General features: G+C 42.5%; 1 protein-coding gene across 1 annotated transcript; it reads right to left on the reverse strand.

The window, feature by feature from the left end:
* Window positions 1-5,451: 5,451 nt before the first annotated feature.
* mnta (MAX network transcriptional repressor a) lies at window positions 5,452-20,623 on the reverse strand. Its single transcript, XM_058413386.1, has 6 exons — window positions 20,312-20,623; window positions 16,880-17,423; window positions 16,694-16,735; window positions 16,356-16,467; window positions 6,957-7,149; window positions 5,452-6,862 (listed from the first exon to the last, which is right to left on the reverse strand). Exons 1-6 carry the CDS (start codon window positions 20,382-20,384, stop codon window positions 6,144-6,146), a joined length of 1,683 nt encoding a protein of 560 aa, XP_058269369.1. The 5' UTR covers window positions 20,385-20,623; the 3' UTR covers window positions 5,452-6,143.

The raw sequence follows: 20,623 nt of genomic DNA on the forward strand, positions 1-20,623 counted from the left end.
CGCTCCCAATCATTGAATACAGGTGTTGTTTTTCAGAGGTTGGGCTTGGCCCCTTAGTTCCAGTGAAAGGAACTCTTAAGACATTTTGGACAATTTCATGCTCCCAACTTTGTGGGAACAGTTTGGGGATGACCCCTTCCTGTTCTAACATGACTGTACACCAGTGCACAAAGCAAGGTCCATAAAGACACGTATGAGAGAGTTTGGTGTGGAGGAACGTGACTGGCCTAAACAGAGTCCTGACCTCAACCTGATAGAACACCTTTGGGATGAATTAGAGTGGAGAATGTGAGCCAGGCCTTCACGTCCAACATCAGTGTGTGACCTCACAAATGTGCTTCTAGAGAAATGGTCAAAAATTCCCATAAACCTTGTGGAAAGTCTTCCTAGAAGCTGTTATATCTGCAAAGGGCGCGTCAACTCCATATTAAATCCATGTGCATGTAAAGGCAGACGTCCCAGTTTTGGCCTGGCTCGCAATCTCCACTGGTGAATAGCACTGCATCTGAAATGTCCCTGCTCATCGGTTTGAACTCCTGAGCACTGTTACAGGTCTGTGCCGGAGCATTTTCAGGGTTCATCACAGTGACTGTGTTATAGTATAGTACACTATAACTTTGCAAATAAAAAATTGGTAAATACTATAAGGGAATAATTTAACCAGAACTAGCGACCAAGCCTGAGGTGACTGTGGCAAGGAAAAACTCCCTTAAATGATATGAGGAAGAAACCTTAAGAGGAACCAGATTCAAAAGGGAACCCATCCTCATTTGGGTGACACCAGAGAGTGTGATTATAAGTTATTATAATCACCGGAAAGTGTAATTATGAACAATGTCCTTTCTACAGTCATATTCAGTCAGTCGGAGTTGTGTGATGCAGATATAGCATATGTAGAATGTTGTTGTCGTCCTCAAAGTCCACATAGGGTGGGGATCATTGCTTTGAATACCCAGATCTTCACGAAGCAGAATCCAATTGGAGCTCTGGATGCCTCAAGATCCTCGCAGGGTTGGCCTCTTCTCACTGAAGGTCTACTGAAGCTGGCACATTCTCTAGATGCCTCAGGATGGGCAGAAAAGGAAACGAGTAGAAAGGAAAGAGCGTAGCTGTTGTTCATAATATTAGCAAGCACTAGATGATAATGTGCATTTAATCAGATGTACTGGAGCACAAGGTTATGGGTTGTATTACGTATATGCCTGGCTAAACTGGGAGAGTGTGTCTGAGCCCAGAAAACTGTCAGGAAGTTTAGCAGCTAAATACAAAAATGCTCTAGCCCCGTTTGTACACTTTGATATTCTGGGATAGTCTGGAGTTTTGTGATCTTAAGGAGCGTGATGGATTGTAGCGGGTTAGAAGACTGGTTAGATACATGGGAGCTAAACCATTTAGAGCCTTGTGTGTAAGTAGCAATAGTTTGTAATCGATTCTAAACTTAACAGGTAGCCAGTGCAGGGATGATAATATTGGGGTTATATGATCATATTTTCTTGACCTGGTAAGAACTCTGGCGGCTGCATTCTGGATGAACTGTGGCTTGTTTATTGAAGATGCAGGACAACCACCTAGTAATGCATTACAGTAGTCCAGTCTGGAGGTCATGAATGCATGAACTATTAGCATTTAGTGAAATATTTGATTGTAACACAATGTGGGAATAAAAATGTGCTGTGTGGAGACTTCAGCCACTGTTACAGTAAATATATATATTTTCAAAATTACACTCTCCTGTCTGGTTTTCGAGTTTTCTGATAAAATGAAAAATAAAATAAGCCAGAGGACAATAAGCCAGATACATAATTGTGCACAGTACTAAATAAATACACTATATTGCCAAAAGTATTCGCTCACCCATCCAAATAATCAGAATCAGGTGTTCCAATCACTTCCATGGCCACAGGTGTATAAAATCAAGCACCTAGGCATGCAGACTGTTTTTACAAACATTTGTGAAAGAATGGGTCGCTCTCAGGAGCTCAGTGAATTCCAGCGTGGAACTGTGATAGGATGCCACCTGTGCAACAAATCCAGTCGTGAAATTTCCTCGCTCCTAAATATTCCACAGTCAACTGTCAGCTGTATTATAAGAACGTGGGAACGACAGCAACTCAGCCACGAAGTGGTAGGCCACGTAAACTGACGGAGCGGGGTCAGCGGATGCTGAGGCGCATAGTGCGAAGAAAGAGAGACTCTCTTTCTGCAGAGTCAATCGCTACAGACCTCCAAACTTCATGTGGCCTTCAGATTAGCTCAAGAACAGAGCACAGAGAGCTTCATGGAATGGGTTTCCATGGCCAAGCAGCTGCATCCAAGCCATACATCACCAAGTGCAATGAAAAGCGTCGGATGCAGTGGTGTAAAGCACGCCGCCACTGGACTCTAGAGCAGTGGAGACGCGTTCTCTGGAGTGACGAATCGCGCTTCTCCATCTGGCAATCTGATGGACGAGTCTGGGTTTGGCGGTTGCCAGGAGAACGGTACTTGTCTGACTGCATTGTGCCAAGTGTAAAGTTTGGTGGAGGGGGGATTATGGTGTGGGGTTGTTTTTCAGGAGCTGGGCTTGGCCCCTTAGTTCCAGTGAAAGGAACTCTGAATGCTTCAGCATACCAAGACATTTTGGACAATTCCATGCTCCCAACTTTGTGGGAACAGTTTGGAGCTGGCCCCTTCCTCTTCCAACATGACTGTGCACCAGTGACCAAAGCAAGGTCCATAAAGACATGGATGACAGAGTCTGGTGTGGATGAACTTGACTGGCCTGCACAGAGTCCTGACCTCAACCCGATAGAACACCTTTGGGATGAATTAGAGCGGAGACTGAGAGCCAGGCCTTCTCGTCCAACATCAGTGTGTGACCTCACAAATGCGCTTCTGGAAGAATGGTCAAAAATTCCCATAAACACACTCCTAAACCTTGTGGACAGCCTTCCCAGAAGAGTTGAAGCTGTTATAGCTGCAAAGGGTGGACCGACGTCATATTGAACCCTATGGATTAGGAATGGGATGTCACTTAAGTTCATATGCGAGTCAAGGCAGGTGAGCGAATACTTTTGGCAATATAGTGTACTTAGTTGAAGCACCTTCATATTTGTGCCTGACTTTAATTGATGGCAGATGTATAGCAAATAATATTTATGACTGTAAGTGTTTCATTCTGCACACTGCCACAGTCCCAGTTATAAAAGGGTGTGCACACTTAAGCAAGTTGGGTAGAAAGTTTTCTGTTATTTAATTCTCATATGTTGCAAATTCACAATAAAGGTAAAAGTGATTTTGACATGATGTAACTTTAACTTTTCATATTGTACATCACACAACCATGCAATTTTAACTGGGGCGTGTAAATCTAGTGCACATGCAAAACTTCCACTTGTTTCTTTCTCTGACTCATTGCTCTGAGCTGGTTTATCTGTTGGTAACGATCACAACTTCAAAACAGGCTTTTGAGTAGGCGAGGGACATCCAGGCTGCTGCCAAAATACTAAGTTCCTTAAACAGTAAACCTGTCCTGTTTAAAAACCGAAACAAACACCACATAAAAGAGAAGATAGAGAATACTGTATTCTGGTTTTTATTCAGTCATGTGCCATCCTCTTAGAGGACACTTGTTTCAGTTTCATTAAAAATGAGAACAACCAGAAATAATACACTGGAATTAATGTAATGTAATATATGGACACACAGGCACAACAGCAGTGCTGTTTCAAACTTTTGGGTCTCCCGAATCCTTCAATCCTGGGCTGGGATTATTGTCTGTGTTGAGTTTCTGTGCTAGTTCCTCCAATCTCCCAAAAACTTGACAGTATTAGGGTTGCTTAATCTACTCTTAAACTGCCTCTAGGTGTAAATATGTCAGCATGGCACTGTGTAATGAACTGAAATCCCATACAAGAGTGCTCCTGGGATGGACTCTGCATTCACCATGTCCCTGACCAGGATCCAGTGGTTGCTAAAGGAGAATGAATATAACCCATGTGTCTAATGCATGTTAAAGCAAGGACAAAACGACTCCAGGAACACGGTGCAAATGTATCAAGATTTTATTTATTCAACATTTGTTCTAGTTTTGCTCTTCCTCTTCGTTTAGAACTTGAACATGATGGACAGTTCAATCTGTGCAGCCCCAAATGTCCAGGCTATATACACAACATAAACTTTCTCCATAGGGAAAAACACACTTTTTGTATATATAATATTAATGTGGACAGAGGTCAGAAAGGTTGCCCCATAGTATACAGTACTGTATATGGTCCCCTAAAACAGTTTTCCCCTGACAAGTCATTCATGTACATGCCAGATCAACCACGCTGAACCAGAAAAGGTGTTTTAGCTGGTAAACATGTGCATCCTAATGTGTGTAAACACAAATTTCAATCAGATTTCAGTAAAAAAAAAGAAAAGAAAAAAGAAGAAATAAAGTTTCAACTTATTCATGAAACACAGAAATGAATGAAGGGGCTCTGCTAGTTCACATGAGTACTTGGTAAGATCCATATTGTAAACTTGGGCTGTACTTTTGTGGGTCACATGAGCAAGATCACAGTGCTAGAGGTTTGTGAGTCAAATCAGAGGTTTGGAGGTCTGTTCAGTGTGGTTCAGTAAAGAGAGACAGGCGTCTGGCTTGAAGTATTTTAAATACACACCTGTCTTTCTGATCTTACACTCCTACAGGATCACATTCGTGTTGCGGCCTGATGTTTTCACAGAAGCTTTGGATGATGTACTCTATCTGTTCTACGCATTTCCACCATGTACTATTAGTCACAAACACACTATCAAACACAGTCAAATTAATCAGCAATAATCAGATGGAAGTTGACAAAGTAGAATATACCCCCCTATGCGTGCGCACACACACACACACAAGTAACAATGACTACGCACTCCTGCCAAACATAAAGCTCACATTTATCAGCTATAACATAATAAAGGCATTGAATGTTCCATCTGAACACAGAAAAAGTACATTCACAATAAAGTTCAGGATCATACACTTAATTCTTTCACTATACTGTAGCCCCTCCATGGCACAGTGATGGCTATCGAACTGTTACCTCAAGTTTTGCTGGCTAGGCTGGGCAGTGGAGCAGAATCAGCGTTCTGCAGCGAATGGCTGGTGTGTTAGCTGAGAGTGCAGTTACAGAGAGAGGACACCAGAGGACGTCTGTGCAGCATTGAAGAGAACTGCAGTGCCACACAGGCACGGTTACAAGGCACAGGAGAAGATATCACGCGAGTCCCTCGGTTCCAAAACGCACGACATACAATCAAAAAGCTATAATGCCAACACCCTGAATGCTAGATAGCAAAGATTTAAGAACACATTCAAGAAAACTGCATGCTGAACTCCTGCAAAGATACTTTCTGATAGGGGTGGATTAAAAATGTTCAAATGAATGGCATACAAAATTGATATGGGTCTAGAACTCAATTTCCAAACTCAAGTGATCACATTTCAAAGCGTGGTTTATTAGAACAGTGTTCTATTAGCTGATGAGAGTGCAAAACCACAGAGCACTACAGTCACACGAGCTGGACCATCATGACAGCAGCCTGTCATAGTCACCACACGACTCCAACATTTATGCTCCTGGGGCTGGATGATATAACAATACTTATTTTATGACAAAGACCAACCTTATTGTTACTTCTCATAACAAGTAATTGATTGTAAATTAAATTATATATTTGTACTAAATGATTCATTTCATCTTCTGGTCATTTACATTTGTATCCAAATATATTGTACAGTTCTTTAACTGTAGCACTGATCTGTTCCTGGCACTTTGTGAGCAAATGCAAAGACAATGATAAACAGGATATATTGAGAAATTGTGTGATATTTTTGCCATATCATCCACCCTTCTGTTTACCATCTCATACACACACACACACACACACAAAGTAGCAGCATGAAAGAGGACATCACAATCTAATTTTATCCACACAAAAGGATACAAAATCTTTTTTTCCATTTACCATACAACATAACATAGCTATATATAAATTTGATAAATTTGTCTTAGACTCATCATAGATTTGTTTTTTATTTGGAATGTACTGTTTTGTCTGCTGTAATGCTGGATGTGACTAGCAGGGGCTTGTGCCAGTAAGTTCAGAGGCCACGTCAGCCTGTACTCTCATGCCAGCTTCAGTGTGCTGACGGGGAAGGAGGGCATGGTGACCATGGTAACTGGGTTGAGGACAGTCTGGCCCACCAGCTGCGGGTGATGTGCGAGCACTTGATGCCCAACAGGTGCCTGTTTGGCCAACGCTGTGGTGCCATTGGCCTGGGCATGTGAGAGGGTGTGCGAGATGGTGACTGGTTGTGGGTATAGCGTGGGAAGATGCGTCATCGGGTGCACAGTGATGCGCCCGATGGTCTGAGGTCCAGGTGCCAGCTGTATGGCACTGGTGGAAGAGGACGGGGGAGAGGTGGAGGAGGGGGCGATGTGGGCTATATGCTTGGTACCCGTCTGGGTGACGTGATTGACAGCCTGGATGACAGATGCGTGTGAAGAAGCATGCGTGATTACTGTTGGCTGGATGCTGGGAGTGGCTACAATATGCCCATATGCCAGGCTCTGAGGTGCCACCATGGCCTGGGGCTGCTGGGTCACTGCCGCCTGTGCAGGGGGCAAGGACAGTGAGGGCGAGGAAGGCTGGGCAGAGGCTGAGGACAAGGCAGAGGATGCAGTAGCAGCTGCTGGAGGATGGGAAGGTTGGGATGGGACTGAAAGAGTTTGGGGCAGAGATGGAGATGGTTTCCTGAGCATTGGCTGAGGCACTCTGGGTAAGGAGTGAGGTGAGGTCAGGACACCCTCTTCCTCGATGTCCTCGTCCATGTTATCTTCACCTTCTGTTGGAAGCAAAAGAAAACAAAAGACAAGGATGCAGTGAAGTATAGTTACAAGGATTTTTTTTAAATTACATGCACAGGCGAGTGGGCTTACCTGAGGCTGTGGAGGTGGACGCTTGGTCATCTTCAGGCTGGACTGTCTGACGCAGGAGCCGCTCAATCTCTATGATGTCCATCCTCTGGCTGAGCTCATTCTTCAGCTCAGCCAGCCTCTGTTGGGTGGAGATCTTTTCACGGGCCAGACGCTCCATCTCATGCTCGTACTCTTTCTCTTTCCTTTTCAGAGTCTATGGACAAAACAAAAGGGGTGAATGCTTACACTTTCCTCCACACATAATTATACATGAGTGATGCGCATGCAGGGATGTGTAACTACTATTATTAATGTTCACTAATCATTCATTTAAAAGCTGGTGCATCCTAAACAATCCTAAAACCCCTTGTTATTTGCGTTATTAGCATGCACAGGGACCAGGCTTCGAGTCTTTGAGGCTCTGACTCAACCGGCTGCAAATGTGCTGGAAACCAAAATAAGTGGAAAAAAAAAATCTCAGGCATGGAACTACTGACTAAAATGGTGATTCAAATAAGGTACAGCATTGGAAACAGGTTTTGTGGTTAATAAACCTGCATCAACTGGACAGAAATAACATGTTAATGCTGCACTTAGAAATACAGCAAAGCGAACAGGAAAAGCCATGATGTGTCACGGTTCAAGACTGCAATGCTATGGCGTATCGCTTAATACAGAGACGGTATCTGGAAACTGAGAATGCTCACAGAACATGTAAGCTTGTTTAGCTAATTCGGGTATTTAATGGCTGACACTGCAGCAAGAATTCACAAATATTTTGTCCAGCCTTCTATATAAAATGATATAATGCACAACAATCCAAGTGGACAATTAGATATGCAAAGCAAATGGAACATTATTTTCTTATAAAGCCACAAAACTGTGTATCAAAAATTTTCATTTTACACACACACAGACACGCACACACACAGCCTTGCCCTAAGATAAAATGCCTAATCCTCACCAGTGGTGTAATTTATTACAAGGTATCTTCGAGAACCAGACACACAAACTTTCAGCTCTGTTTACTAGTGTAATAAGAATGTTCTAGACTTTAGATGTCACAAGCCTATTAATGCTTTGAAGCAGAGATAAAGCTCAATGCTCTACAACAGAGGTCCAAGGTCAGTGTTGTGTGTGTGCACTTCTCTTAACCTCATTTTCTTTACACAACACCGTCTCAGAGCCTTTCTATTTCCGAACAGTCTCATCTGTATTAGGGTTGACTGAGTACAACTAGTCCTGCTCTGAGCGGCAACGTTATTCGTCTGCTTCCTTATTACCTTCTTGGAATTGCAAAGATAGCTGTATTCAAGGCAGAAACAAGAGCAAGCCTGTGTATGTCATGCTTCCTCATATAGACCACTGTTTATGCTTTCTCACGAAGCTCTCCCGTTCCTGGTTCCCAGTCCATGCTCGTGCTGCGCTGTAAAGCCCTGCCCATTTCTGGGAAGGGGGCAGTTACAGTAACTCTGCATGAGTAAACAGGTTCAGTCAGTGCAGCAGTATGGTGGGTGGAGCTTGTGGGATGTGAGCTGAGCCAATCAGAGGTGGACATCTGGGCAGAGAGCACTGAGTCAGAGGCCCCACGCATATGCAGGAGGAAGATCACAGCTCCACCCCTCTCATCAGCACACGCTTAGAATACATCATTCCTGATTTCATCCACAATAGTAGTAGTCACAGAGAGAGAGGTGGTGGGGTTGGGTGAATGTTAAACACTGGGCTGTGCCTTAGTGACCCAGATTCGAGGCTTAGTCAGCTGATGCAGGATCCCCGTGCTGGCAATAAGCGCACACGACTAAGTTCTTGTAAAGAGCTTTGAGGAGGATGGATAAAGATTAAAACGTCTGTACAAACAGAATAGCCTGGTTCCTAAATAGTAGTGATTTCATTATTGATCACATTTATTGAGACAATTTAGTTATTAACAGTGTTGGCTTTTGTTTCACATTATGTAGGGCTATATTCATGCATATATATAATCCCTGTGAATTAAAATTGTGAAATACATTCAGCATGTCTGGTACACAGAAATACAACTGGATACAAAAAAAAAGAAAAAAAAAGAAAGAAGTAAATATGCCACATCACTATGCAACCAATTAGACACAATTATAATGCAACATGTTTCATAAAAACCCATTAAACTACCTTCAGCTAAGCTCTCCCATATCATGTTTGTTTATGTTTAATTACTATTAGAACACAATTAATGTGTAGCTGGATTTAGAACCATGTAGTGATGATGAAATTGACATTTCCCCGCAGAGTGGTGTAACGTGGCTCTCGTCTGCAGGGCTAAACAGGGCTTGGTCCCATAAGCTTCATCTAAAGCCGCACCTGTCTGAAGCTTTTATCCTGGATTAGAAATCCAATCTGTGATCTTTCATGTCCATATATAACACATTAAACAGAGATGGACTCACTCTCAGAAGCACTAGTTACCCAGAGTTCATTCAACACAGCTCAGAGAATAAGCTTAACAAATAAGAGGTCTAAGCTGTAAAAGAACAAACTGAATTTATGATGAAAAAAGAATAGAAACAATTGTTTTGTATATAGTATACTTGACTCATAATTAGTGAGGAAAGAAGAACATCACTCAAGATATCAGCATCGTACTATGCAATGAGAGCAGTTTTTCCAGTCTGCACTCCTAGTGCATTAAGGCATTGCCTGCTCATGTGCACCAATTTTCATTAGTAGTTGTGTCAGATATACAGTATGTGATAGAGGGAGATGAGTAGCCATGTATTGTTAGCTGTACAAAGCAAATATAGACCAGTGCATCTGTCATTTGCATCTCTGATAAACAAGATTCATTCCTGTAAACAAACCTGTGCTGGAAGAGCCTGGACATGACCGTTTATTGCCATGTGCAGTGTTTTTACTTTCTATCAAGCAAAAAATATATATATATAATATGCCTCAGAGCGTTCCATGAAGCATTTGGGAGAAATATCAGAGCTGCCAGACCAACAGCACATGATACACTATTTTAATTAGATGAACTTCCAATAAAATATACTCTGTAGATCTAAATTCAGTTTCAGGTTTGGTGAATATAATCTCAGTGCAGTTGGATTCTGCACAGTGCAATAAGTTATTAGAGGTTGTGTCATGTCACATATCCCACTCAAGCAGACTACAACACTCATCCTCCGGGAGATCATGATCACGGCACAACACCACGACAGTCACGGCTTTAACTTGACAGGCAACAAAAAGGTTTAAGGACATTCAACAAGAAAAGAAAAAAACAGACAGAACTACGCACCAGTCAACATGCAGCATTTACCCCAAGGTTCCCTCCCTGTTCAAGTTGAACCAATAAGATGCCGGGATTCCCCGTGGTTGTCAAGACAACAGTAAAAAAAAAGAAAAAGAAAAAAGTACACCTTCTCCTTGGTAACTGGATCCCTGATCGCACAGTGAGGCTGAGAGCGGAGTTCAGCTGCAGCGTAAAGGCCTGTCTCGCTGAACTAATTTCAGGTTTTTCTGCACACTAAAGTTCATACAGCACCACTAACCACAAGCTACTGAACTCTTAAAGCACTCAACATTTTACTCAGCAGATGTGGTTTGAGCTGTAAATAACAGTTCCCATTTTCACATGCTCATAAATGCTTGTAAAGCAACTTTACCAGTGCAGTCCTTAAAACTTGGTTAGAAAAGGAAAAATAGGAAACGTCTTGTTACGTTTTCTAGTAGGTGTGGAAAAAAATTTGGGACTGTGGAATGAGCTGAGAGTGCCTTCCAAGCTCAGGGGAATAAATGAATATGACTAATGACACAAAAGCTTTTTTGTGACGTGAAAACAAGACTCCTGTGGTTTTCTGAACAGATTACACAATCCAGTAAACCTGACAAGACAATAAACATATTTGCCTATGCTAACTCACGTAACAAGGGCTATTTAGCAATGGAAATGTGTATTATTTATCTCTGAGAAGGGATTCCCCTGCCAGGAGTTCTTTATCTTGCTAGTTTACCAAGTTAATTTGCAAACTCATTTGTAAGCACCTGCTTATAGATGTGTTAATATTAACAGTAAAAAACACTGCTCGATAAATGAACCAATGTCACATCGTGCCCTTCTGTTGTACCAGCCGAAAGCTGAGACTGGAACGTCAATTTATAAATCCACGCAATGCTATGCTAGACTACTCCATGCTATGCTCGTTTGTCGTCTTCTGCTTAATAGCAAACAGAGAGAAAAGGTTTTTGCTGCATCCAACCATATTAGTTTTATCATTTGTCGATTTGTAAATGAAATATTTCAGTTGTAATGCTAGTTTGTAGCGGCCTGTTTGTGATGCTAGCCTGAAGTAACCTGTTTGTGATGCTAGTTTGTAGTAGCCTGCTTTACTAGCAAACTAAAACAAAGAAATCACCCAGTATAAAGGCATGTATCAAGTTCTACATAGATTCTGTTGCTTTCCTTAATGAAGAGTATTTTCTTTAGTATGCTATAGTAACTGAATTCCTCAAAATGTGAGGAAGCGATTATGTATGAAGTGAATTTTAGCATATACATTGCAAATATATTGTCAGATTAAAGCACACGTTTTTTGGGGTGAACAAACCCTGGGCGATGCTGAAGAAAAAGGTTTCTTATTACAGTTTAAGGGAGGAGAGGAAGAGAGAAGTATAAACTCCCCCACCTCTCTGCCTTCCCCCGTCTAGACTCAAAGCCTCCAGCCCCACCTGTGTGCTTGTAAGTGGAGCAGGTCATGCTGTGTGGAGAAGGTCGACGGGCATAGTCACATGCAATGCGAGTGAGAAGCACATGGCCAGAGCCAGGAGGAGGGACCAGTCTTCGACTGACTCGACTCCGTGGGGTGCTTACTGACTCATTTCTGCAGAACGGAGAATGCAAAAAAAGAGGAATGGGAGAGCAAGAGGATCGTGTCGAGAGCAGCAAGAAAGAGCGGCTGCACACAGAGCCACGTTGCAGACGTGCTGCATAAACAATCGTTCAGACAGGACCGTCTTCTGGCTTTTCTTAAACACTCTCACTTCCCATTTTATTAGACAAGGAGGAAAATTTTTTTTAATCAAGTTAAAGATAGAAAAATAGATCTGCTAAAATGTCAACAGGAGTACTACTTATGAGCTTGAGAAGAAAAAGGCATCATGAAGCACACTGTGTATTATTATTTTTTTTATAGGTCAGTCAGTCAAAAAAGCTCAGAGACTGTCATTGTACCCAGAAAGAACATAAGCTGGGGCAGCAATTACTGTCTGGGATGAGGTGAAAATAACAGTGGAGGGAGCTGAAAGAGTCTACCTGGTTTTTTTTTTTTCACCCTTTGTAAGTCCTTTGAGAGCACAAGGCTGAGAAACGATCGAGCTGGAGGGCCTTTGTTGCACATACAGACCCCCTGTGATGCATACTCAAGGAAAAACTGTCAAAGCTATCAGGACACACTGATTTATACAGCCATTTTGACTGCTCATCTCTATGACAGCCGAGGTTGAGACCCAAAGGCGAGTAATCTAGATAGAACTTCCTCTTTAGGGAGTGACTCAGTGTTATTGAGACAACTTGCTGCTTTGTTTACCGGACTGCAAATTCCAAGATGGTTTGACTGCGTTGGCGCCCTGTGTACTGTTGTGATTACGCAGCAATACGGCAAAACTAGTGAGAAACCTACAGGGCAAAAAAAAAAGAAAGAAAAAACCTGCTGCACATTTAGTGCTGAAAAACAACAATGTTTGGCAGTTTGCAGGAATGTAAGCTGTGAATGTTGACAGAACTCTTGGCATCTGGTTGGCTACCATCCACGACCGGTTAGCACAACACTGAATCTCATTTAGTCCTGAGTTTTAATAAAACTGCAGCACATATGGCTTTCATTTAAATATCAGTTGCAATGTTCAAAGAGAGCAGTCTCTCAGCCTGAAAGCACAAAAATATTGTCCATTGTAGTTTGTAATCACAAGGCAAAAAGAACCATGTGATTCTTGAAGCAAAATGTAATAATCCAGTAAGATTTTTGTGAGTTTTACAGGGTTGTAAACATGCTCAGAGGCTTTGCAGAGGCTGGCAGTCTAAGCTGTGGCTCATGCAACTAGCTGCATCTGGAGCAGCATGGCTGAGCGCTGGATCACAGGGGTGGGGGTGGAGGAAGGCTGACGTCACATGTCTCAGGCTAGCCATGTGCTCAGCGCTCATGTGGCCAGGACAAGAATGAGGTAGAAACCGGATAAGTGAGGCAGAGAGAGAAGAAAGGGAGGGAGAGAGGAAGGAGGGGCTACAGGACATGACAGGAAGTCATAATGTTTCAACGCAACACTTAGGAATGTGAATCCTTGTTTATAGATGCAGGAAAAAGGTCACCTGCAGAATAAATCTGTGTTAAGAAGAATTAGGATCATTAAAAAAATACAAATCAGTGGTTACAACAAATGAGGGGAAACCCCACAAGGTGTTTAGTTGCCTTGCTCTGACACATTCACAAAGAAGTGAAACAAGGAAGTGTGATCATCCCATAAGTTTAAAGCCCTGGGGTCACATGGTGCCAAGAGTATCGCTGTATAAGTGCAAACAAAAAACAACAGAACATGGAATGAAAAGTAATCCAAAGCCATTAAATCCTTAATAACAGCTTCAAAGGAGTGTGGTGAAGCCTCTACTCCTGAACCGTCTTGCCACGGTCACATGGAGCCCATGCTGGCACACTGTTACAACAACACAAACCACCAACACCACACACACACACACACCAGTGTGCAGGGCAGTACTTATTAACAGCTCTCCCTTGTGACACACGCATACACTCATCTGCATTGACATACCGAGTGGGACAGTCATTCTGTCTTCTCTCCGTACAACAAAAACCGTCTCAAATATCGGTTTATCAAACCTACCATCTGCTTCACCTCTAAAGAGGACTAAACACTATGGCGGGTGCAGTGTAGCAAAGAAGTAGTGACAGAAGATACACTGAGCAGCCGGTGAAGAGGATATTCAAATTGCAACAGGCCCAGGCTGTCAAGTTAATCATTTCAGATCCTATATTCAGGTATCACAAGTGCTGGATCTCATGATGATGATTTGTATCATCTAGTTTGATACAAGCGTGATTCTAGTTTGTAATGCAGTGATATACTTACAAACCTATAAGACAATGAGAAAACACCCTAACTCCTTTCAAATCCTGCGGCAAACCAAATGTGCAGATCGGATGACCTGCTGTGGCGACCCCTAACAGGAGCAGTTGAAGGAAAACACCACAGTAACACTCACGGTACACTCACACATAATGATGCCAGCTTTTGTATCATGAAGTCGCCAGAAGGCGTTCCTACTACTGGTTGCCATAGCAATAACATTTAACCGTGTGTGGTGCAACTAGCATTCCAAATCAGTTTTCTCCAGATAAAAGAGCATACTGGAGGAACAGTGTTTCATTCGAGATGAAGGAGAAGCAGTGTGTGCTCTCTGCCATGGATCATGTGTGCTCTATTGTCTTCACTCCCACTCGTAGTTGAGCACCAAGTTGCTCCTTATTTGCATCAAGTTAAAACTTTTCTCAACTTTGTCACGTCTCTGGACACATCCACATCTAGTCACCAAGAATCACTGATGCTCATGTCTCTTTACATCTCTAGATGACAAATGGTACCCACTCACTGTATGTGTGAACGTAGCATTCGGCTCATTTTTATAGCATATCACCAATTACTACAGTGTCATTTTTGGCTGGTAATGCTGAAAGATGTTGATGGTGAGCAAAATGGTGGAGTGTTCTTCGTTTTAATCATAAGCAAATATATGTAGAAACACATAACAGGGATCTTAGAGAAGGTACTGATACTGTGTTCTCAGGTCACTCAGCCCTACTGTGGATCAGGAAGCTTGTGGCAGCAGACACATGTGAGGGACACATGTTTTTGACAGCCTGGATGCTTCAAATACAGCCTAGTGTGTGTGCGTGCATGCAAGAGACAGAGAGAGAGAGAGAGAGAGAGAGAGAGAGAGAGAGAGAGATAGAAACCCCTTTGTTTACGCTGCCTTACTTGAACTTTCATTTCCATGGCTCATATCTTACACACATTTTTTCCTCTACCCCTTATGTATCCAGTAACTGATGATGACTCAAAACTCATTAACTTTCCATTACTGACACACTGCAGGAGGGATGTTTTGCACATTTTACATCTGAACTCATTTTTGCCTCCTCTGCCCAGCCGCAGACACCACAGCACATCTAAGCAACTCAAAAGGCTTTCACTTGTCTGCATGTTGCCTCAGCTCCTTATCAAATCACTGTGATAATCACAATCCATGCAGACTGAAGAACTACACGATGCTATCCTGTCAGCCTTTTGTTACCCGCTGCCATCATCTCCATCACGTGATGACGATCCCACATCCACAGATCATCACACAAATCACAGCACACCTTAATCTAAATGTTTAAATATCCGGCACATTATTATGTCTTTACATCCATAAATGCTGTTTATTCCATAATTTCCCATTCACAGATGCCACACTGTGCTTGACAATTTGGAATATTTTGCGTTATTCAGGCGGAATTTCAACTCCATTTACTTCATATTTACACTTGCTTTAGATTCAGAAATAAAATTCCAGTAACAAATATTAGTATGATGCAGAATTTAAAATCCCAATTACCATTCAATTAGGCTTAATTGTAATAACTGATTCATAATTAACAATAGCGTTTGATTGTAATCCAGACAACCAGGTCATTGAAACAAAAAAGTAAATACAGTGGAACCTCGGCATACAAACTGTATTGCGAAACAAATTTTCCCACAGGAAATAATGTAAATGCAGGTAATCCGTTCCAGCCACCCATAAATATGTCCAATATTACCAATACAAAGTGTATGTAAACTGTATGGCTGCTTACAAAGTACTGACCCAAGCCAAGCATTCCATGTCAAGGGTCCTCACAGGAAGTCATTCCACCAAACTTGGGCTAAAAATAGAACAGATCACCCACGCCATCAACAAAAAAAAAAAAAAAAAGAGTGAAAAATCACATAGCTTTTGAACACATGCTAAAGGCAACGTTGGTTGTGGGTTCACCGATTGAAAAAAATTTGCTTCGCTTGGCTTTCCACTGAGGCAAACAAGTTTTGGACGGTTCCCGGACGTACGCGTAACTTAGCCGGCGTTCGGTTCGTTCGTATGCCGTTGCAAATTTCTTGCAAAATGTCAATTCTTAGGGGTGAAAATTTGTAAGGGAGGGCATTCGTATGCCGAGGTACCACTGTAAATCATCTGTCTGGCTACTCATCATGGGGGTTCCCAGGTCCCATCTCTGAGAATCTGGTTTTGGATCATATGAGTGATAAGCCATAACACCACATATATGCCATAACCAAAGACCAGCTTATAAAAGCCAGATGATATGAGACGAGAGAAGCCAAATCTACCTGAATGCATCTCAGCGCACTTCTCAACACACTCAGATTGGAGGTTTTCTTTTCGTCAACATTAGGGATGTTCTTTTTGAGGGTTTCGAAGCATTCCTTCAAGTGTGCACGCCTGTTAAAAAAAAAAAATACATAAAATACCCAATTCAGTTCAAACCGGAGCTAAGACTTTCTCACGGTGTGCATTTGAGTTTAACATAATAAAAAAGTTAACTCCATCACAGCAACAAAACCCTTTAGGCTTACGAGTAATGTTCATGTCCTCCGGAGAAAAGGATTAAGCAACAAATCTCCAGAATGTTATGCAAACAGAACCCAGAGCCTACACATTAACTCACCTGTTTTTTTCAAGCTTGTTATGTACTTCCCTTGTTCCTGCCCTGAAAACAGAGACCACACAAAACATTATTCTCTAATCGATAAAAAAAGAATACTGCACTTTTAAAACTTTTACAACACTTAAAAAGGCTTATATACTACAAGTATACAGGATTACTGAAGGATCACTTAAATTTCTGACTCACCCTCCGGGTCTTTTCTTCCCATCCAGGCCACGATGATCATCAGCTAGGTTGGTTTTGGCCATGAGGCTTGGCTGTGCTGGTGTGTTTGCTGGCTGAGGAAGCAGAGCATACTGGGAAGATCCATTGATGGACCCAGGGTAGCGCTGCAGGGGCTGGGCCAGTTTTGGGCCGTTAGTCTGAGGGGATAGGACTGCATGTGGGGGCAGAACATGCTGAGACGGGGGCGAGTGCTTGTCTTTTGGGGGTACACTGATGTTGGGGGATGCAGGTGATGCGGTCGGGTTGGCCGACACCACAGGAATGGGAATGACCGTGATGGGAATGGAGGGAGCAGGATGGGAAGGAGGAGGAGGAGGAGGAGGAGGAGGAGGAGGAGGAGGAGGAGAGGATAGGGCTGATGGAGGAGCGTGGTTATGCTCTGGACTCGACGCCTCCCCTGAGGTCAGGTGATTAGCATGTGTGGCTTGAGTGCAGGGGGGTGCTTCCGCTCTTTGCTTTCCTGCTTCCTGTTCGAACCGCAGTCTCTCTCGAAGCTCGTTCTCTTCTACAGGAAAGAGTTAAAGAGGCTACTTTAATCAGAGTCACATACCAGTGGAGACAAACACTATTTGAATCTGATCTGCCCAAGACAACTGCAGATGGTATTTAAAGTGGAGTGACTTTTGACACGATACTTTAACATTTCTAAATGCAACTTATGCTGCACACTGAAATCATTTAAGAATGGTGTGTTTTCAAAAAAAATAGACTGTGTACACACTTAAAATCAGTCACTAATAAACAGAAAGACAAAAATAATCATGATCCAGAGTGTGCGTAGCTTTAGGACATCATGTTCAGGCTGTAAGGTAAAGTTACTCCCTTCTGCCTCTTAAGGACTACTCCTTAATCAACTTACAAGCCACAAACACAAGCCTCTCTGCTAGATCTTTACCAAGCCTTAAGGTTGTTCCACACAATTTGAGACCAGATAGAAAATTGGCCGCTATGCGGAGGTGCTCCATATACCTGTACCTAAAGCATGATTACCAAACACAGCTTTCACTGGAAAAGAGAGTCGGTAAGGAAACCGACTGTTCGAAAAACCAGTCACGTAAAGAAAGGAATGTGTATGTTCCCTTATGTTTTTGAGCAGAAATATAAAACAGATTGCTTTTCATTCTATAGTCTAAGTAGAGTATCAAATAGAGGTCCTGAAAGCAGTGAAGCAGGAACAGTTTTTATTCTAAGGAAAGCAGTCAGATATGAAGACTATGAAACAATGAGAGTACATATATACAAGTTATATAAACAATATATAATATATACAATATACAAGTTAACACATCCACAAGTCTTAATTTAAATGAACAAAAAACATATTCTAATTTTTTTTTACTGTTTTGGTAGGCACTTTAAAAAGCCCATGATAACTGTGCTTTTATGACTACATTTCCTTGTAAGGAGAACTCCACGTTGTAAAAATAAGACATTCTGACTGGCTGAACTGCTGATAAATCAGATGACAAGGTGCTGTAACATGCAAAGTTTTTTTTAATCTACACATCAGGTACTTTGTGCTTGTGGATTACTGACTGATTAGGTCAGAGGCTAGTACAGAGCATATCACATCCTAATGTGTTTGATGAAGTCACAGCCTGTGCTGAGCTCAAGCGCATTTAAGTATTAGCACAGTTACGGGTGTGGAATGGAAAATTTCTTGCTCCTGAAAGTCTGGGCACTTCCTTGTTACATTGGGTACCGAAACGTCCCTGGTAAGACTCGTTACTTAAGAATTTACACGTACAACATCTACATTCATTCATGGTAAAGGTAAAAGTGGGTACAGCTACAGCAGAGCGGTATCAACAGGTTAATACAAACATAAACGAATAATTCATCATCACAATGTCAAGAGCAGCAGAACTGCGCTACGGACTTTAACAATCCTTTCTACCAGTGCGTTAATGAGGTGGTTCTGTAAAGCATTATATGATCTGATGATGCCGCTGCTTCGGTCTAAATCAAATCAGCATTGTCTTCCCACTCAGAAATGCCTTTCTTTTTCAAATTTGCCAGTACGAACGTGTCTACTGAGCCCTATAAGGCACTTGTGATGCTACACCAGTGGCCTACAAGTCACAGCAGCTGACCATGAGCCACCCACCCACCCCCAATCAGTGATGCTCCTCTAACAAGCAGGCATATAACAAGTGCATGGGGGAAGGCTGTCCAGTTACCATAGCAACACACTTGTAAGCAACGTGAAATTTCCTGCATTATCGCAAGCAGAAACACCATAAGTCTCCACCTTGTTCCTGAACAACTAAACTGGGTCAGACCCTCAGCCCAAAGAAATAATAATAAAAAAAACCCCAAAAAACTGTTCTTGACAGAAACTATTTACACCTACAAACAAAATAATCCACTCTTAGTAACAGATACTGTCACATATTTAACGGTGTTGTTTTTGCAATATTTCTGCTATATTTACCTTTGAGAGGTTTAAAAAAAATGACACAAGCACTCACTTTGCCAAAAGATAAATATAGTTTTCTTAAACATTTGTGCAACAATCTGCATGGCCTACTTTCCCCCCAGTCTGTACAGAGTGCGCGCGCTTGCCTGGCGCGCACATGGCTGCGGGGGCGGAGTTTAGTACCACGCGGATTCTACTACGGGGGCGTGGCCACAGTGCACACGTCACCAGCAAGAACGCGCTGTTCCGCGCGGCAGACCGAGCCGCTAAAGGAAAAAGAAAGAAAAAAAAACACGGGAGAAAACAAGAGTGTTTCTAAATCCTAATGTTAATACAGTGACTAAAGTCATAATGCACACGATCGCGCTGCGAATCACTAAAATACTTTCTTTTCAGTCGTCCAAAAACAGGAGCAGCTTTTAGACGCGTAATACGACACCACGGCAATGTCAAGTCATTATGTAAAAACGCAACTGGCACACACACACACACGTAGCTCCTACAGCCGCCACCGCCCTTAGGAGCAATGCAGATGTGTTTTAACTGAAGCCATGTGATTAAGCATTTGGAAAGATAAGAATTTCGCTTCATTCAGTATCACATGTAGTTGACAAGCCTGCATCGAGCCCAAAACACTGCATACATCAGGGGCAAAGAGTCCAGTTACAGCTACACGCTTTAAATCCTCGGAATATTTCAGACAGTTCCTGACTACTTGTCTCGTGATTTGCACTTTTTCCTCTCTCTCTCTCTCCTTAGAAAACGTCTTCAGAAACATAAAATGATCGATTCCGTTCAGTGTAGCTCTTTATCATTTTGACAGTCGTTAAAGTCATCACAGGAGCCATCAGTAAGCGGTGTGAGACATTAAAGCTGCAGCACTACGTGCAATCAGGACCCCTTTGCACCACTAAATTCGCGCGCGCGCGCGCACACACACGTACACACACTCCGATAAGTACACTCTTTCTTACCACGTGTTTTCTGTTGTTGCTGGGCTTGCAATTCTATAAACTTGGCTGCCTCCAAAAGCGTATCGATACTCATCTCCGTTGTTATTTTAGTTCCGCAAAATAAAATAGCTGAGCAGATCCTGCTCTGGAGCAATTAAAACAAAATCTTTTCGTTCGGCACCCTGGATCTCCACTTAAAAGGGGAGGAAAAAAAAAAAGAAAGAGAGAGAGAGACGCAACTTGATCCCCCCCCTTGGTAGGAACTCTTTCACACACGTAGTAGAGCCGCAGCAAGATGGCGGGCTGTGAGGCGCCTGATCAGTGAACACAGCG

Source organism: Hemibagrus wyckioides, linkage group LG17 (genome assembly GCF_019097595.1).
Source record: "Hemibagrus wyckioides isolate EC202008001 linkage group LG17, SWU_Hwy_1.0, whole genome shotgun sequence".
NCBI classification, from domain to species: domain Eukaryota; kingdom Metazoa; phylum Chordata; class Actinopteri; order Siluriformes; family Bagridae; genus Hemibagrus; species Hemibagrus wyckioides.

Excerpts from the sequence above, each read along its gene's own strand:
- mnta (XM_058413386.1), bottom strand. The coding sequence starts at position 20,384 with ATGAGTATCGATACGCTTTTGGAGGCAGCCAAGTTTATAGAATTGCAA. Across the intron at positions 17,424-20,311 it reads GCAACAACAGAAAACACGTG|AAGAGAACGAGCTTCGAGAG; the intron begins GTAAGAAAGAGT and ends TCTTTCCTGTAG. Across the intron at positions 16,468-16,693 it reads AACAAGCTTGAAAAAAACAG|GCGTGCACACTTGAAGGAAT; the intron begins GTGAGTTAATGT and ends TTTTTTTAACAG.